The following is a 16,004-nucleotide window of genomic DNA, read 5'->3' as shown; positions in this document are numbered from 1 at the left end:
CACTCTTCAACAATCACATTCAACCAATACGTACACACACACACCCACACACATTACTTCGAAACGTCAACATCACAACTGGGTCACACTCGCATCGCATACTCAGAAGACGTTTATGTCTTTCAAACAAGACTCATTGCTAAAGAAAGATAGATCGATTGATGGATAGGCAATTCACTAGTGCAAACACACCTAATTTTGTAATACTGCAGGTCACTGATACCGAGGGAAATGATGAGAGAGCCACTCGGATCGTATCTCAGAGCACCCAGGAATCTGTATCCTACGATGAAGAATACGATCCAAATAAAACCTACACCCGAGGTCCCTCCGATCGAGGCAGTCAGCGTATACCTACATCTAACGAAAACCCTTTCCAAACAGGTCTTCTCCTTCCTCGTCGAAAACTGCACGGATCTACATTCACAGACAATAACCCATTCCGTACCGATCGGTTCACCACACCTCAGGACGAACCTGGGCAGCTACTTGGTGACTCATTTCAACATTCACCAATCATTCAAGGTTCACTAGACGACAACGATCTCAAGGACTTACGAGAAGGCTTGAAATCTGCATTGGGTACAACGAATGAAAACGCCAAATGGTTCCCTGTTGCTACTCCCACAAAAGAAGAACCACCAAAGTTTCCAATAATCAAATCGAGGGATGATGTTAGCGAAAATGACAATTATACCACAAACATACCACTTCAAGATCTTAGTCTACTACAGAGAGCTCGATCTGGTGACGGAAGCAGATCCTCGTTGCACTCACCTTCGCCATTTACTGATTATAATGACAATACATCGCTACAGAAACCACGATCGCCAAATCGAGGTACGGAACCAAATTTGGACTACCTCGAAGCGGGCCTTTTGAATCCTCATGGAAACAAAGAAGTTCCCGCTCATGCATCATCAAAGATTACCAACGCAATTGCTAGAATATCGAATCGTGTTGCCGGTACAGGTGATAAACGAGATGATCAATCTGAAAAGGAGCAACTAGGATTGGCTCCAGTGAAATCACACGGGAGTTCACATTTGAAAACACCCGTGAAGGAGTACCCATCATTTATGGAGGCAGGAGGAGAACAGTCGTTTAGATTGAGTCCGAGTCCTGGTAAGGAGTCCAAAAACTTGCCCGAATTTACCGTCACCACTGACAAAGGCGAATCAGTATACAACGAAACTACATTTTCACAAGGTTTGGGGGTATACTTGCATAGCTCGAGTGATTTGAACCTAGCACAAAGTGCGCTGGTGCAGGATTTTTCTGCGGAGGGCTCACTTTTATATCAAAGAGCACCTTCTATTCAAACACAGCACACGGATGGCACCGTTCGATCACATAGACAAGTATTGTATGGCAAATCGCTTGGAATTTTCCCACCGGCGTCAAAACTAAGACAAATGTGCCATGTGGTGTTACAGAATCAATTAACGACCCTGTTTCTATTGCTCATTTTAGTGTTTCAAGTGATATTATTGAGTTATCGTCAATGGGATCCACACAACTTGGACGGGTACTATTACTCAGGCTACAACTGGGCTGACTACTTGCTAATTGTAATCAATGTGATCTATACAGTGGAGATCATTGGGCAAGTGATTGCATACGGTCTTGTTAACGATCGAGCCATGTTTAAAGAGTTGGGAGTCGAATATCCTCCTGATATTTTTGATTACACTGGTTTGCAAATTCGTCGCATTGTGGATGTTTTCAAGAGTACTTTCGTGCACCCTTTCAAGAGAAACCACAAGGTAAGCAAAAGAGAAATGAGGAAGGATGAATTAGGAGAGGAATCCAACGATTCTAGCGGCGACGACCAACAACACAATTACAATAACGGTGATATAAACAACGATGATAGTGGCTCTTTTGAACGGTTACTTGATTCACGAACCTCGGTGGACTACAACTTGCAAAATAAATACGAATTTGATCTGTTTCACGAAGATGGCAGAGAAGACACGTCGGAGCCATTAAAGACAAAGACTGGCCCACCAGAAGGCTACAGATTGAGATCAGCAAATACATTTTTCAAAGGCAATCATCAAAAAACACTCGACCCGCAGTTGAAAAGAGCATTTCTTAGGAAAAGTTGGCAAAGACTTGATTTCATTTCCCTGTTTTGCTTTTGGATATCCCTTTTGTTATCCATTAACCACTATGATGCAAAACACCACATCATGCTTTTTAGAGCTTTAAGTTGTTTACGGATCTTGAGATTGTGTAACTTAACGGTTGGTACCAATACGATTCTTACCGCTTGTAAAATCGCATTACCGCAACTCATCGATGTGTCCATCTTTATATCCTTCTTTTGGTTATTTTTTGGTATTATTGGAGTACAATCATTCAAATCATCATTTACGAGGCATTGTGTGTGGACAAATCCCGATGATCCGTCGGACACCTTTGTCAATTCGGATCTGTATTGTGGATCATTTATTGGCCTCGATGGTCTGAAACGATCCTATTTGACACGAGATGGGAAGTCATCGGGCGTGATAAAGGGCTATCGATGTCCCAAGTATTCTCAATGCATATCGGGAGAAAACCCACACAATGGTACTGTCAGTTTTGACAATATATTACAATCGTTGGAGATGGTTTTTGTAATAATGAGTGCAAATACCTTCACCGATATTATGTACTACACAATGGATACTGATAACATGGCTGCGTGCTTATTCTTTATTGCGTGCATCTTTGTCATGACTGTGTGGTTACTCAATGTTTTTATTGCTGTGATTGTTGCCTCGTTCAATGTTACTAGGTTGGAAGTTGCAAAGCAACAAAAGAGACAAGGGCTAGGGTGGAGGTTTATTAGAACGTTCAACGAAGGAAGCGAACAGTACGATGAGAAGGTCAAAGAGTTGGAGCAGAGGAATCGATATCTCAAGCTTTATCGCAAGTTTGAGTTTTTGTTTGTCATTGTCATTGTGGTGAGCTTGTTTGTTCAATGTTTTCGATCACATCGAATGTCAGAGTATCGTCGTCATTTGCTTTATCGTTTTGAAGCAAGTTTCACCAGTGTGCTTTTAGGCGAAATTATCATTAGATTTATTGTTCATTTTCCTCAATGGCGGTTGTTTTTCCTTTCCAAGAGAAACTGTTTCGACCTTTTTTTGGCGATTGTCACTTTCATCATTATCATAAAGCCATTGAAGGAGAAGATGGGCCACGTATATTATTGGCTAACCGTGTTTCAACTAATGCGGTTTTACAGAGTCGTGTTGGCCACTTCCATCACAAGGACATTGTGGTTGAAAATTATGAAAAACATTCGTATTATTTTTGATTTGGCATTGTTTTATTTCATTTTATTGTATTTGGTTAGCATCATTTTAGCAAGGTTTTTCGAAGGTACCATCCCGCATGATGAGCTTGATGATGTGGAATGGCCCATGAATACTTTACCTGCGTCATTTATTGCATTATACATAATCACATCAACTGAAAATTGGACCGATGTTATGTACTCATTACAAGAATACGCAGGAACAACATCCGCAAGATCCTTTGGATCAATTTTTTTAGTTATGTGGTTTATTCTATCCAATATGGTGATTTTGAGTATCTTTATTGCCGTAATTGCAAACACGTTACAAGTTTCAGAAGAAGGCAAGAGGAAACGTCAACTCTTGCAATTCATTGAAGTCATGACAAACAAGTTACAAAGTGTACATGAAGAATCCGGGTTGTTGAAAAAAGTGAAAGCCAAATTGTTTAAACGGAAAGGTGACAACGATGAATTGGAAAAAGCTGTGGTGAATTTGTTACTCAGTGGAACTGCGGTGCAAGAGTTTTTGAATCGCGACTTGGACGCAGATATTGAAGAGGAAGAGGAAGAGGATGAAGAGCCAGGAGACGAGATGAGGGAATTGTCATCCACTAAATGGAAACGATGGATTCAAATTAATACAGCTCGGATGATTAATACATTTAGTAATCCTTTTCATTTCAATAATAGGAAAAAGAAGACCAAATTTAAGCTCGAAAATTTTGATCCGTCAAGTTTTGCAAACAATATCATTAAGGAGAGAAATGCATTATTGAGTCAACAGAATAAATTTTTGGAAGCCAACCCAAGGTACAACTACGTTTTTTACATTATGGGCCCTCGACACAAGGTGCGGAGGTTGTGTCAAAGAATGGTAAAGTCGAGTCACGGGGAAAGAATCGACGGTGTTCCACCATACAGACCGGTTTCTGAAGGTATTGTTGTTCTCACTTTTCTTGCCACAGTTGCGTTAGTTGTACTTGCATGTTACATGACACCAATCTTTAGAATGCAAAATAGTGGTGAAGATTGGATTTTCTGGTCAGAGTATGTATTTGCGGTATTTTTCACGATTGAATTTTTGATTAAGGTTCTTGCTGACGGGTTCATATTCACACCCAATGCATATTGTCGCTCATCGTGGAATTTGATTGACTTGATTGTCTTGATTTCATTGTGGATCGAGTCGATTGCGTATTTGAGAAACGATGCCAACTTGTCGAGAATTGTTAGGGGTTTAAAAGCATTGAGAGCATTGAGACTTTTGACAATTAGTGAGACTGCGAAATCCAATTTTCACAATACAATGATTGCTGGGTTTGGGAAGATCATCAATGCAGCTATTATCTCCCTTTGTTTGTTGTTTCCATTTTCAATTTGGGGATTGAACATCTTCAATGGACGATTGGGATACTGTATTGATCTGGAGTCGACAGAAGATGAATGCATCAATGAGTATAAAAATGAAGTGTTTGATTGGGAAATTTTGAGTCCCAATGTGTACACTAATCCTCAATTGGAATTTAATAGATTCGCAACATCGTTTGCTTCGTTGTATGAGATTGTGTCATTTGAAGGCTGGACCGACTTGTTGGCAAACGTGATGCAAAGTACAGGTATAGGAACAGTACCGGAAAAGAATGCTTCGCCATTTAACGGGTTTTTCGTGGTGCTCTTCAATTTCATTAGTACCGTGTTTATCTTGACATTGTTTGTCTCAGTCATTATCAGCAATTATTCAAGAACCACCGGGAGAGCATACATGACAACAGATCAAATATCGTGGTATCAAATAAAGAAAATTTTGGTGCAAGTTCGTCCGTCAAAGCGAAAGGACTACTACCTGTTGTCCTTTTTCAGAAGATTTTGTTACAAAATGACGGTGGAGAAAAACCCCATTTGGCATAGAATTTTGAATTGCGTGTTGGCGTTCCATGCGTTAGCATTGTTGCTTGAGTGCTTTCCCTCCTCGGATGCTTTAAACCTTTTTAGAACTATAGTATACACAATTACATCGGTGCTTTTCTTTTTGAATGCAGTGATGTTGGCAATTGCACAAGGTTTTAAGACATATTTGCATTACAAGTGGAACATATTCAATTTGTGTGTTTCATTTGGGGCATTCACAACAACAGTTATTGCATTCCCCGTGGATGACAATTCTCCATTTATGAATTTCAACAAGTTATTCTTAGTGGCAATTTTGTTGTTTGTTATTCCCAGAAGTAACCGATTGAGTCAGTTATTGCGTTTCGCGTCGGCTTCGTTGCCAGCATTGATATCATTGTCATATACCTGGATCATTGTGTTCTTAGTGTTTGCCATTGCCATGAATCAAATTTTTGGTATGACACGTCTTGGTCCCAATGGATCGGGAAATATAAACTTGAGATCAGTTCCCAAAACATTGATTGTTCTATTCAGATGCAGTTTTGGAGAAGGTTGGAATTACATCATGGAGGATTATACTGTTTCGACGCCATTTTGTACATCAGAGGGAAGTTCTGATCGAAACGATTGTGGCAGTAAGCAGTATGCTTACATTTTATTCATTGCCTGGAATTTGATCTCAATGTACATTTTCCTCAATATGTTCATATCATTGATTTTGGACAGTTTTGATTACATTAACCAAAAGACTGATTATAGTGAATTGATTCAACGTGAAGAAATTCGAAAATTTAAACGAGCATGGCAAAAGTTTGATCCACAAGGAAGTGGATACATTAAGCCCATTGATTTGCCCAAATTGCTTCACTCATTAGAAGGTGCACTTTCATTTAGATCCTATCATGGAGAATTGGAAATCAAGGAGCTTTGTCGTAAATGGATCAAGAGAAATAACCCTAATGATCCATATGATGTTACTGTTGATTTCGAGTGTATTGATGAAACAATGAATCAAATGGATATTCCAAAGATTAGAGAGAGGAGGAAAGCATTTGACATGTTTGTTGAGGAAGCTTTATTGACAATGGAACTTAATGAAGATCCAGGTATATCTTTCACTCGAATCATCTTGCAATTGCCATTGTATACAACATTTGATACCGGGAAGTGCTTCAATCTTATTGACTACTTAGAACGTCAGTTGTTGACCAATAAAGTGATCAAAAAGATGCACACAAAGAGAGTTTATGAAAGCATTGCTGCGTATGCATGTAGATGGAAGTACCAAAAGGATAGGAAGTTGGGAATCAGAGATAGCAATATTGCTTTTGATACAAGGTTACAAAGGACAAGCTATTTGGCGAATGAAGACTTGCAGATAAACACAGACTATCCTCGAAGATCGGTTACTGATGAAAATGCCGGTCCCCTTGAGCCAACACCAGATTTATACACGAGTAACACTGGAAACGACGATAATGATGATGATGACGATGATGATGATGATGATGATGATAAACAACCACTCAAACGAAGCTCAGTCATCTATGGCGACCCAGGTATGTCCACTGGAGTGTACTATCCAAATTCACCGCTTTTGAAAACATCAAATCAGATGCTGGCATCCTCACCTCCCAAATCGAGGAAACCGAATTTATCAATCAATATCCCCGACACCAGTTTTGAAGAGTCGAGATTGGTTGATGATGATATAACGTATTCGCCATTCGCCGATAGCGCCGCTCAAGAGAACCACACATCAAATCAAAGAAAATCATTAGAAGAAATGATTGAATCATCGAGATGGAGAGATGCATTGAGTGATTACAAACACAGGAAGTAGTAAATGTAAGCAGAGCTTTTACAATTGCATTTTGAGATAAACTTTATAGAATTGAGATATACTTGTACAATACAAATTCTTTAATCAGTTTTCATATCATTCAATCCCAAACTCTCATTTTGATCAAAAGTTCTCTCAAACTCTTCAATGGTCATGTTTGGATCATTATCGGGGGCATAAACGTTTTGGATATAAGAAGCAGCTAATGGATCCACCATTTCAATAGTGAAGCCAACTCTACCATCAATTGCGTCTTGCAACTTCGCGAAAAACGCAACCCATCTAGTTTTGGTTTCTTCATCCATTGAATCTGACGTTTGTGTGAAAACACGTGTGTGCAATTCATCAGAGACTTGATTCAATAATCCTTCAATGGTAGTGAACCTACCGCCCAAAGTACCTGGTGTCAAATCCAAGCTTAGCTCGGGGATATTTAATCCACATGTTTCCGATTTCAAAATGTCTCTTGCTAAATCTTCTGGATCAGTGACTTTTAAAGTGATCTTTTTACCCTTTGGTGGGATTTCGCCACCAGTCTTGACTTCATTGGACTTGTATCCACAATGATCGCATACAGTAGACATGATTATAACTTCTTTAAAATGGGGGATATTTACCGATTTCATGTGGGTAGAACATGGCTTGTAACATGCTGAACAAGTGGCATCAAAAGTTTGTACTTCATTTTCAAGATTTTCAATTTCAGTGGCATCTGATAAGCCAACCACTGTTGCAGGTTCATCTTTTTTGTTCAAGTTCGATGAGATATTAGCATCAGTGGCTTGTTTTTTATTCTCTAGCTCTTCTTGCTTGTGCTTGGCAACATCGTCGGCTGATATAAGTCCCAAAAACACATTTTGTTCAGCTGTTCTGTTGTATTCATACATGGCCCATTTATGTGATGGTTCTCCAGGCACATATTCTATCCATGAATTACCAGCTGGATCATCAATACTAACAGTCAAAGGTAAAGTGCCAGGTTCAGCATTGATGTACAGCTTTATCTTGTCAATCACCTCCTGTATCTTTTGGTACAACTCTGGTTGCAATTTTTTTCTCTCCTCTTGATCAGATTCTAAATCGGTAATCATTTCTTGTAGGATACCTTCAATATTGATCAATTGACCCCTCTTTGGTGGGATTTCAATATCCAATTCGTTAAATCTGACAGTTGCTGTTTCCGACTTGACAACCTGTCTGTTGAAATCCTTCTTATCCTCAACTTTCAAAACATATCTTGCTCCCTTTTCCGCAATTTGAGCGGCTGGTTGAATTTCACTATTTTTAAAACCACAATGAGGACATTCAAATGACATGATAATAATCTCTCTAAAATAAGGAATTCTTGTTAAAAGCATTCTAGTGGTACCGTTCTTATGGCAGTTCATACACATCGATTCAACTTCTTGAACGGGATGACCTTCCGCATCGGCTGCTCCAGTCTGTCTAACCGTATTGTCTACACTCTGGACTTGATCTCCGACATTGGTGAACACCTCTTGTGTGTCGTTGTTGTTTTTGCTCTCTTCTGACATCAGTAATCTTGCTTTCTTGTCGATATGAAAATCAGAATTATTCATTTAACTGATTAAAAGTTTATAATAAAGCATCAATATATTTTTTTTTTTTTTTCTTTTGCCTCTTCTTTTAAAGATGAGATGATGTTGCGAAAGGTACGTGAAAAACTAGTAGAAGTTTCTAGAATAATCTAGACAATTGTGTCGAGAGTTGTAGATGGAAGAGTTTGGTGACGGGGCAACGCAAAGTGAGTTGTGGATGAATGTATTTCAACGACCACCTTTTGTAGATAGTGGCTTCTTTTGAAGTGATACAAGTGGGTTCTTTGACAGTGTGACACTTGAGTTACACAAAAGATGCTATTTTTCAATGACGTGAAAAAAATTTCGGATTTAGTTCTCCGCGCACGTGACCAATTTCTTAGTGAGTGTTTTCACCTCTTCTTCAGACTAAATACAACACATTTCGTAACGATATAACAATCACGATGTCCTAAAAGCTTCTCTGATCCCCTATGAGTTCAGTCTTAATTCAATACGTAGAAATTTTGATTCAAACAACAGTTGAAGTTGATGCAAAATGTGTGGCGTGAATAGTTTATGTGGTGGAATGAAACACAGTTATCTTATCAATCCTCATTTTTTATCTCTAGTTTCGGAGTTCCATCATCCATTGATATGGCATTTCTTGAAAGTACTTTTCGTAAGAGCCACCACAATTTGATGCGATAAACACAGTTTAATCTATTTTTTGTGCCTTTAAGCTGAAAGGTGGGCTTCAACCTAGTCACGTGAATACTTGTTATCTGGACGTTTTAATGGGATGACCATAAGCTTTCCTATTCACACTTTGCTGTTCCACAAGTGCGTGTAACAAGCATACTATAATGCCTTTGTGTGAACTTACATGTCTTTAGACTTTCCTTAGTCAGTCATCTATGTATTGATTATTGTACACAAATGCTTTCAAAAGATGATCATTTTGTTCCCGAACCGATCGGTTGTTGTTGGGTGAAAAAGAAAGTACGTGCAAAGTGACAAAATAGAAAGCCACACTTTAGGAAAACAAATGACAATAGTAGAAACAACAAAGACAATAAAAAGAAAAGAAGACCCAAACGTAATTCCACGCATTTAATATTATTTTTGCACACACACACACACACACACACAATTTTACTTTACCATATTTTTATAGAGAAGAGAACAACCACTATAGTTGATTTACAACCAACAAAGTTCAAGTTTCACACCAATACTGGATAAACAAACTATTCACTCAGCACCGTCTGATCCGTTTTCTGATCTATTACGAGCATAACCCACTATTCACTTTGAATATACACACAACTGCTTCTCTTGATCTCAAGTGCAAATATTTTTTTCAACACAACCACAGTCTATAAATCACCTTCACCGCTACCCCCCGTATGAACTTGCAAAACAACTGTGCATCTGACGAGCAGGTCTCTTCTCACGCCACTACAAGCAACTTCAACCAAATCATCAACTCAACCACATCGTCAAGTGAAGAGATTACAGGGTCAGGTTCAGGTTCAGGTTCAGGTTCAGGTTCAGGTTCAGGTTCAAGACATGCCACACCAGCCATGTCAAGACAATCATCTCCATCTATACTACCGTCTCACTCGTCTATCAAATCCACAATTATCACAGACTCTGCCCCAAATAATTTGAAGGCACAAACACTTGTGCCGTTGTCTCCGCCATCCAACCCTAGTTCAAATTCACCAGTGTCTAACATCCCCAACCAAGATGTTTCAGTGGTTACTCCATTTTTAGTGAAACATATCAGTGATCAAAGCCTAATACCAAAAGATAACTTTCACAAGTACTGCTATCGTCATAACCCAGATATAACTTGTAACAAGCAAACGGATGAAGTAAAGATGAAAAAATTACAAGAGAAACTAGAAGACTTACCCAATAGAGATCAAGAAGCTATCAGTCATGTTTGGTCTATTTTCAGTGCTGCCCCAGAACATCATCGTAAATTGATTTTACAAGGTATTTTAACGCAGTGTTGCTTCCCCCAATTGTCATTTGTTTCACAAGAAGTGGCATCTTTAATTAAAATTGATTTTATTTCAACTTTACCACAAGAAATTGCTTTGAAAATACTTTGTTATTTAGATTGCAATAGTCTTTGTAATGCGGCACAAGTGTCACGGAAATGGAAAACATTAGCCGATGATGATCGAGTTTGGCATCACATGTGTGAGCAACACATCGATCGTAAATGCCCAAATTGTGGTTGGGGACTTCCCTTGATGCACATGAAGCGAGCAAGAGATATGACTGAGGAAGAGATCAAACCAATTAGACGAAATGAAGATGCTGCAAGAGAAGCAAGAGAAGCCAACGAAACTGCATCACAACAGGGGCAATCGGTTGTTACACAACGCACACCAGATGAGCCGGAGCGTAAAAAAGCCAAAGTTGATTCAAAACCAACTACCACTTCCCCACTACTCAAGAAACGCCCTTGGAAATCGGTTTACTCAGAGAGGTTTAAGTTGGAAAAGAACTGGCGCAAAGGAGTTTACAAGATGAAGTCTTTTATTGGCCATAAGGATGGTATTACTTGTTTACAATTTAACCGAAAATATCTAATGACCGGCTCATATGATTCGACAATTAAAATATGGAAAGTTGAAACTGGTGAATGTGTCAAGACATTAACTGGTCATACCAAAGGTGTACGGTCATTAGTATTTGATAACCAGAAATTAATCACTGGTGGATTAGATTCGACTATCAAAGTATGGAATTATCACACAGGTCAATGCATTGCCACTTATAGAGGACACGATGATGCTGTTGTTTCAGTCGATTTTTCAAACAAGTCCATCGTCTCGGGATCAGCTGATGGCACTGTTCGTGTTTGGCACGTTGATTCAAGAACATGCTATACATTGCGTGGTCATACTGATTGGGTCAATTGTGTCAAGATCCACCCGGGCTCAAATACAATATTTAGTGCTAGTGACGATACAACTATTCGAATGTGGGATATGAATACCAATCAATGTCTCATGACTTTTGGTGGCATGGATAATAATGGTCATATTGGACAAGTGCAGTGTGTGATTCCATTGACTTATAAAGAGGATTTGATCGAGGATGTAAGTGAAGGCGAAAGTGAACAAGAGCAAAGCGATAGGGTAAGGCAACAACAACAACAACTGCAGCTTCACGCACATCAACCTGATGCACTGTCATCACCAACGCATCAATTGCCATCTTCTTCACAACATCAACCACCAACAAACTTGGGCACCGCCTCTTCTTCCTCCTCTTCATCGGTACGCAGTTTGGTTCCGGCAACAAACTCATTCCCGACCCATATTCTCACTTCGTCCCTTGACAACACCATCAAGCTATGGGATGTGACAACCGGGAAATGCATCCGCACCCAATTCGGCCACATTGAAGGCGTATGGTCAATTGCTGCCGACACATTTCGAATCATTAGTGGAGCTCATGATCGCATGATCAAAGTATGGGACTTACAAAATGGAAAATGTTTGCATACGTTTGGTAATGCTGCCAGTGTATCTTGTGTTGCTTTGAGTGATTCCAGGTTTGTGTCGGGATTGGAAAATGGCGAAGCAAGAATGTATTGCTTTGATTAAGCTGGTGGGGGGAGGGGCGCTCTGTAGCATTTTAATACTAGATTCGTATGTAAAATTTTATGTAATTCGATAAATTTAGTGATGATGTATTCGTAGTAAAGTGTAAACCATCTTAAGTGTGGTAGCGTAGTCGAAAAGCACGAAATTTCGCAGAAAATCTGCATATCTCATCTCTGACAGTAATACTCCCTTCTTCAACACATACAAATGTCGTCAATAGTAGTACCAGGGGACAAGCTTCCTATAGAACTCCCATCATCAACAACCACCAAAACCAAGATAGGTCCTGGAGTTTACAAAGAACCCAAATCACAAAATCTCATCCCTTCAACCGCCGGTATCCTCCATATCGATCAAAGGACTCAACAACAACAACAGCAGCAGCTCTTATACATAGAATCCAACACCAAGCGATACATTCCACAGAACAACGATTTTGTAATTGGCACAATCACCGGATCCATGGGCGACTACTACAAAGTCTCCTTACAAAATTACTCACCCCCAGTGCTATTATCATTCATGTCATTCCCCAACGCCAGTCGCAAAAACCGACCCAATTTGAACGTGGGACAAGTTGTATATGCAAGAGTAGTCAATGATGATAATGACTCGACATTTGAAACTGAGTTGGAGTGCTTTGATGCGTCAAATAATCGTGAACTGGGTGGGTTTGGAATCTTAGATGATTCTGGGTTTGTTATTGATGATGTTGCCATGAATTTTGCTCGTGAGTTGTTGTTTAATCCTAAACTGCTCGTTTTGGAGGTATTGGCTACTCGAGTCCAATTTGAAATTGCTGTGGGGATTAATGGCAGGATTTGGATAAAGTGTGGTGAGGGGTTACGTAATGAGAAAGGATCAGCACAACAACAACTGAATCAAGGAGGTGGTGTCGGTGGTGGTGGTGCAAATGGTAATGATGAAGACGATGATGCTCTAATGAAGAGTAGAAGTGACCGCGTTGGTGATGGCGATGATGCAGAAAGTATAAGAGCTGCGAATATTAAAAACTTAAAAGATACATTGTGTGCAGTAGATTATTTGAGACGCTGTCAAACTAGCCCTCCAGATGGGTTTAAGCTGCATTTACAAGCTGCATTTAAGAGCAAGTGAGTGAATATAACAAACAGTTAGTATGGGGAATAAGGGGTAGTGCAGAAATCGGGATCAATGAGTACCTCGTATTTTCGCAATAACTATCGGTGTGTGGTCAGGAACGAAACAAGAGGTTATCAAAGGGACTTGATATTGTGGTGAATTGGGAATGATTTGATATCGATTCGGGACGCGAGGTCTTCCCTCGAACTTGGCTACACAGCTAAAAAGATCGTGAACTTGAGGAGTCAGTCCATGAAGACCTCACAAAGGTAGCTCTTGTTCTTCCTTTATTATTGGCATCAACAACCACAACCTATGGTTAATATTAGCAAATATTTAACTATTTCCAATATTTAGCAAGAAATCTAGCTACACTCGAAAATATCTAGCAAATCTTTAGACGTGAAATGATTTTTTATCGCTCTGGTGGTGAGGGTTCTTGTTCTGTTACATTCTGCTCTTCTAGTTTGCTACTTGATTGCACTCTCTATTTGCGTACTTCTGACAAACATCTTCTTTGATAAGCAATTGCAACTTATTGGAAAGACTGATAGCTTGTTTTAAAACACCAAGCGCCGCAAAAAGCCCATGAGTATTTGAGTTTGAATATTCATGGTTCACGTAGGACACTTCAACAATTTTAATGTAACCATCCGAGAACTTCAAGGTAGCAACGATCTTCATTGTCGTCCCAACAACGGCATCGTCAGAAACGAGGCAAATTGAAATTCCCTCTTCTTTTTCAGCTAGTTCCATTGCCAATGAGTATTTCGTGAGCTGACTCAAGATTGATTTGTGTTTATCTTCATTCGTATTAAGGAAGCCCGGAGCCTTCTGTTTTTGACTTCAAATACTATCACCTCGCCACTCGCAAACACCACATCCAAATATACCCCTCCTTCATTGAGGGATACGTAGTTTCCATGGGTTATGGTCATGTCTAAAAACTTTGCATGTGAATATAAGAATGGTTCAAAAGTAAACTCAAAGGTTGCTTCATTATGAAACAGACCGATACTGATGTAGAAAAATTGTGGCAAAATCTTTCTGTGGATCTTTTTGATTTCCCATTTCCTATTATTTGCATTCTCCGTTTGCGTAATCACCCATCGATCGAAAATGACCCCAGTTAAAGTGACTGATTTGTTTTCGGATCCTTGGTAGTACGAGACAGGCAAAAATTAAAGCATGTACAATGATATAACCAGCTTTTCAAAGCGCACTAGATTGAAGTTCCGAGGAACGGAATTTGTTGCAACGTAAGTAAATATGTTGACAATATAGTAGACTGCTCCTCTGAACCATGCAGAATTACATAGTTCCTCGAAATACGGGGGCTTGGTGAAGTTTGTAATTGCAGCAGCTTTTTGAAGGAAACATGAAAATTCGTCCAACCTATTGTCGGGTACATTACCCTGCATAGTCACCTTTAACTCCTTCATAAAAGGAACTTCTGGTACGATGTGGGCCATATCCAGAAATTCGAACAAACTCAAAGTGGAATTCATAAAACAATCCATGCAAACAGATTCCATAGCTTCATCGGTTTCATCCAAGCACAATTGGCTTACTGTTTCCGCTCACGCTGGATTGCTTGTTTCATCAGCTATTTCCAAAGCTGACTTGTGAGCCGTGTAGTCCATATTTTTCCCCCAAGTTGCTTGATGAAAGACTTAAACCTGTCCTCTGTTTCTTTCTTTTCTTTCTCCTCCTTGATTTTTCTTTTATTCTTCTTTTGCAACACTCACGTTGGAATTATGGTTTGATGTTTGACGAAGAGCACCCACAGACGCCATTTCCTCAAAATCGAGAATCCGTGTTACTTCGACATTGTGCTTTAAGTTTTTATCGACAAATTAATGATCTACAAGCTTTGTGAAGCTTATGGGTTTCACTTAAAACACAAATTTGGCGTCGTAGCCTCATTTAGCTTAAATAACGAGAGTCCCAATTGTCCCTAAAGTCCGAATATACATCCTTCAGAAGTAACGCACCTGCAACCTCATCCTGGTACGCGAAGCAACAAAGGGGCCAAATTCTAGGAGGAGTGATACAATCAAAACACGAAGATTTAACCAATTTTTGCAACGACGCAATGAATTGCAATTTTTGATTTTCATTCATGCACTTGTTGACACCGGTTAAAATATTTCCCGTAGCTTGGGATGCTAGACACCAGACATGCCACGACCGATCAAAGCCAAGTTGAAATTAGCCAACCGTTTAGTATAATTCAAACGAACTACTTCTAAATTTGTCATCGAGTTCGGAGAAAACTGTAGATTTACTTGTTCGATTTCATTATATGAAACATCCAATACGTCAATCCAGGTTGTTGCAAAACCACAAGCGGCATGTTTTATAAAACTATGATATATGCGTAAACCTTTCAAATTTTGTAAAATTCCAAACATGGGTGTGATCTCGTTGCAAGCACAATATTCGATAGGAACGTGCTTCAAAGATTGTGGAAAACAAGCCTTTGTATTGAATGTCCCACAATTCGATATAGACTAGCATTTCAATGTTGACTGAGATCCATTGTCCTAAACCATACGATTGACTTCTGTTGAAGCAATCGACAAACTGCTTCTTTCAAATTTGGGTACAGTTGAAGAATTGGGTATTTCTTTTGATGTGAAAGTGGCATCACGTCGATGAAACTTAGGTTAGAAATTACTCGATTCGAGATTTCGCATGGGTGTAAA

The 16,004-nt window shown here is 39.4% G+C and overlaps 4 protein-coding genes across 4 annotated transcripts; 3 read left to right on the top strand and 1 right to left on the bottom strand. All coding sequences in view use genetic code 12, as the record gives it.

Moving 5' to 3' along the window:
• Nucleotides 1-161: 161 nt before the first annotated feature.
• On the top strand, nucleotides 162-7,025 carry CCH1 (Cch1p; the record flags this gene model as incomplete). Its single annotated transcript, XM_036807274.1, has 1 exon — nucleotides 162-7,025. One exon carries the CDS (start codon nucleotides 162-164, stop codon nucleotides 7,023-7,025), a length of 6,864 nt encoding a protein of 2,287 aa, XP_036664127.1.
• An 80-nt stretch (nucleotides 7,026-7,105) lies between these two features.
• ZPR1 (zinc finger-containing protein) lies at nucleotides 7,106-8,605 on the bottom strand (the record flags this gene model as incomplete). Its single annotated transcript, XM_036807273.1, has 1 exon — nucleotides 7,106-8,605. The coding sequence occupies one exon, from the start codon at nucleotides 8,603-8,605 to the stop codon at nucleotides 7,106-7,108; it is 1,500 nt and encodes a 499-aa protein (XP_036664126.1).
• Nucleotides 8,606-9,972: 1,367 nt separating this feature from the next.
• CPAR2_109840 (ubiquitin-binding SDF ubiquitin ligase complex subunit) lies at nucleotides 9,973-12,195 on the top strand (the record flags this gene model as incomplete). Its single annotated transcript, XM_036807272.1, has 1 exon — nucleotides 9,973-12,195. The coding sequence occupies one exon, from the start codon at nucleotides 9,973-9,975 to the stop codon at nucleotides 12,193-12,195; it is 2,223 nt and encodes a 740-aa protein (XP_036664125.1).
• A 207-nt stretch (nucleotides 12,196-12,402) lies between these two features.
• CPAR2_109830 (exosome non-catalytic core subunit) lies at nucleotides 12,403-13,311 on the top strand (the record flags this gene model as incomplete). The annotated part of the gene is made up of 1 exon (XM_036807271.1): nucleotides 12,403-13,311. One exon carries the CDS (start codon nucleotides 12,403-12,405, stop codon nucleotides 13,309-13,311), a length of 909 nt encoding a protein of 302 aa, XP_036664124.1.
• Between the last annotated feature and the right edge of the window lie 2,693 nt (nucleotides 13,312-16,004).

The sequence above is a fragment of the Candida parapsilosis genome, contig 005569 (assembly GCF_000182765.1).
Source record: "Candida parapsilosis strain CDC317 annotated contig 005569".
Lineage (NCBI taxonomy): Eukaryota > Fungi > Ascomycota > Pichiomycetes > Serinales > Debaryomycetaceae > Lodderomyces > Lodderomyces parapsilosis.
This window is presented reverse-complemented; position numbering and strand designations above follow the sequence as displayed.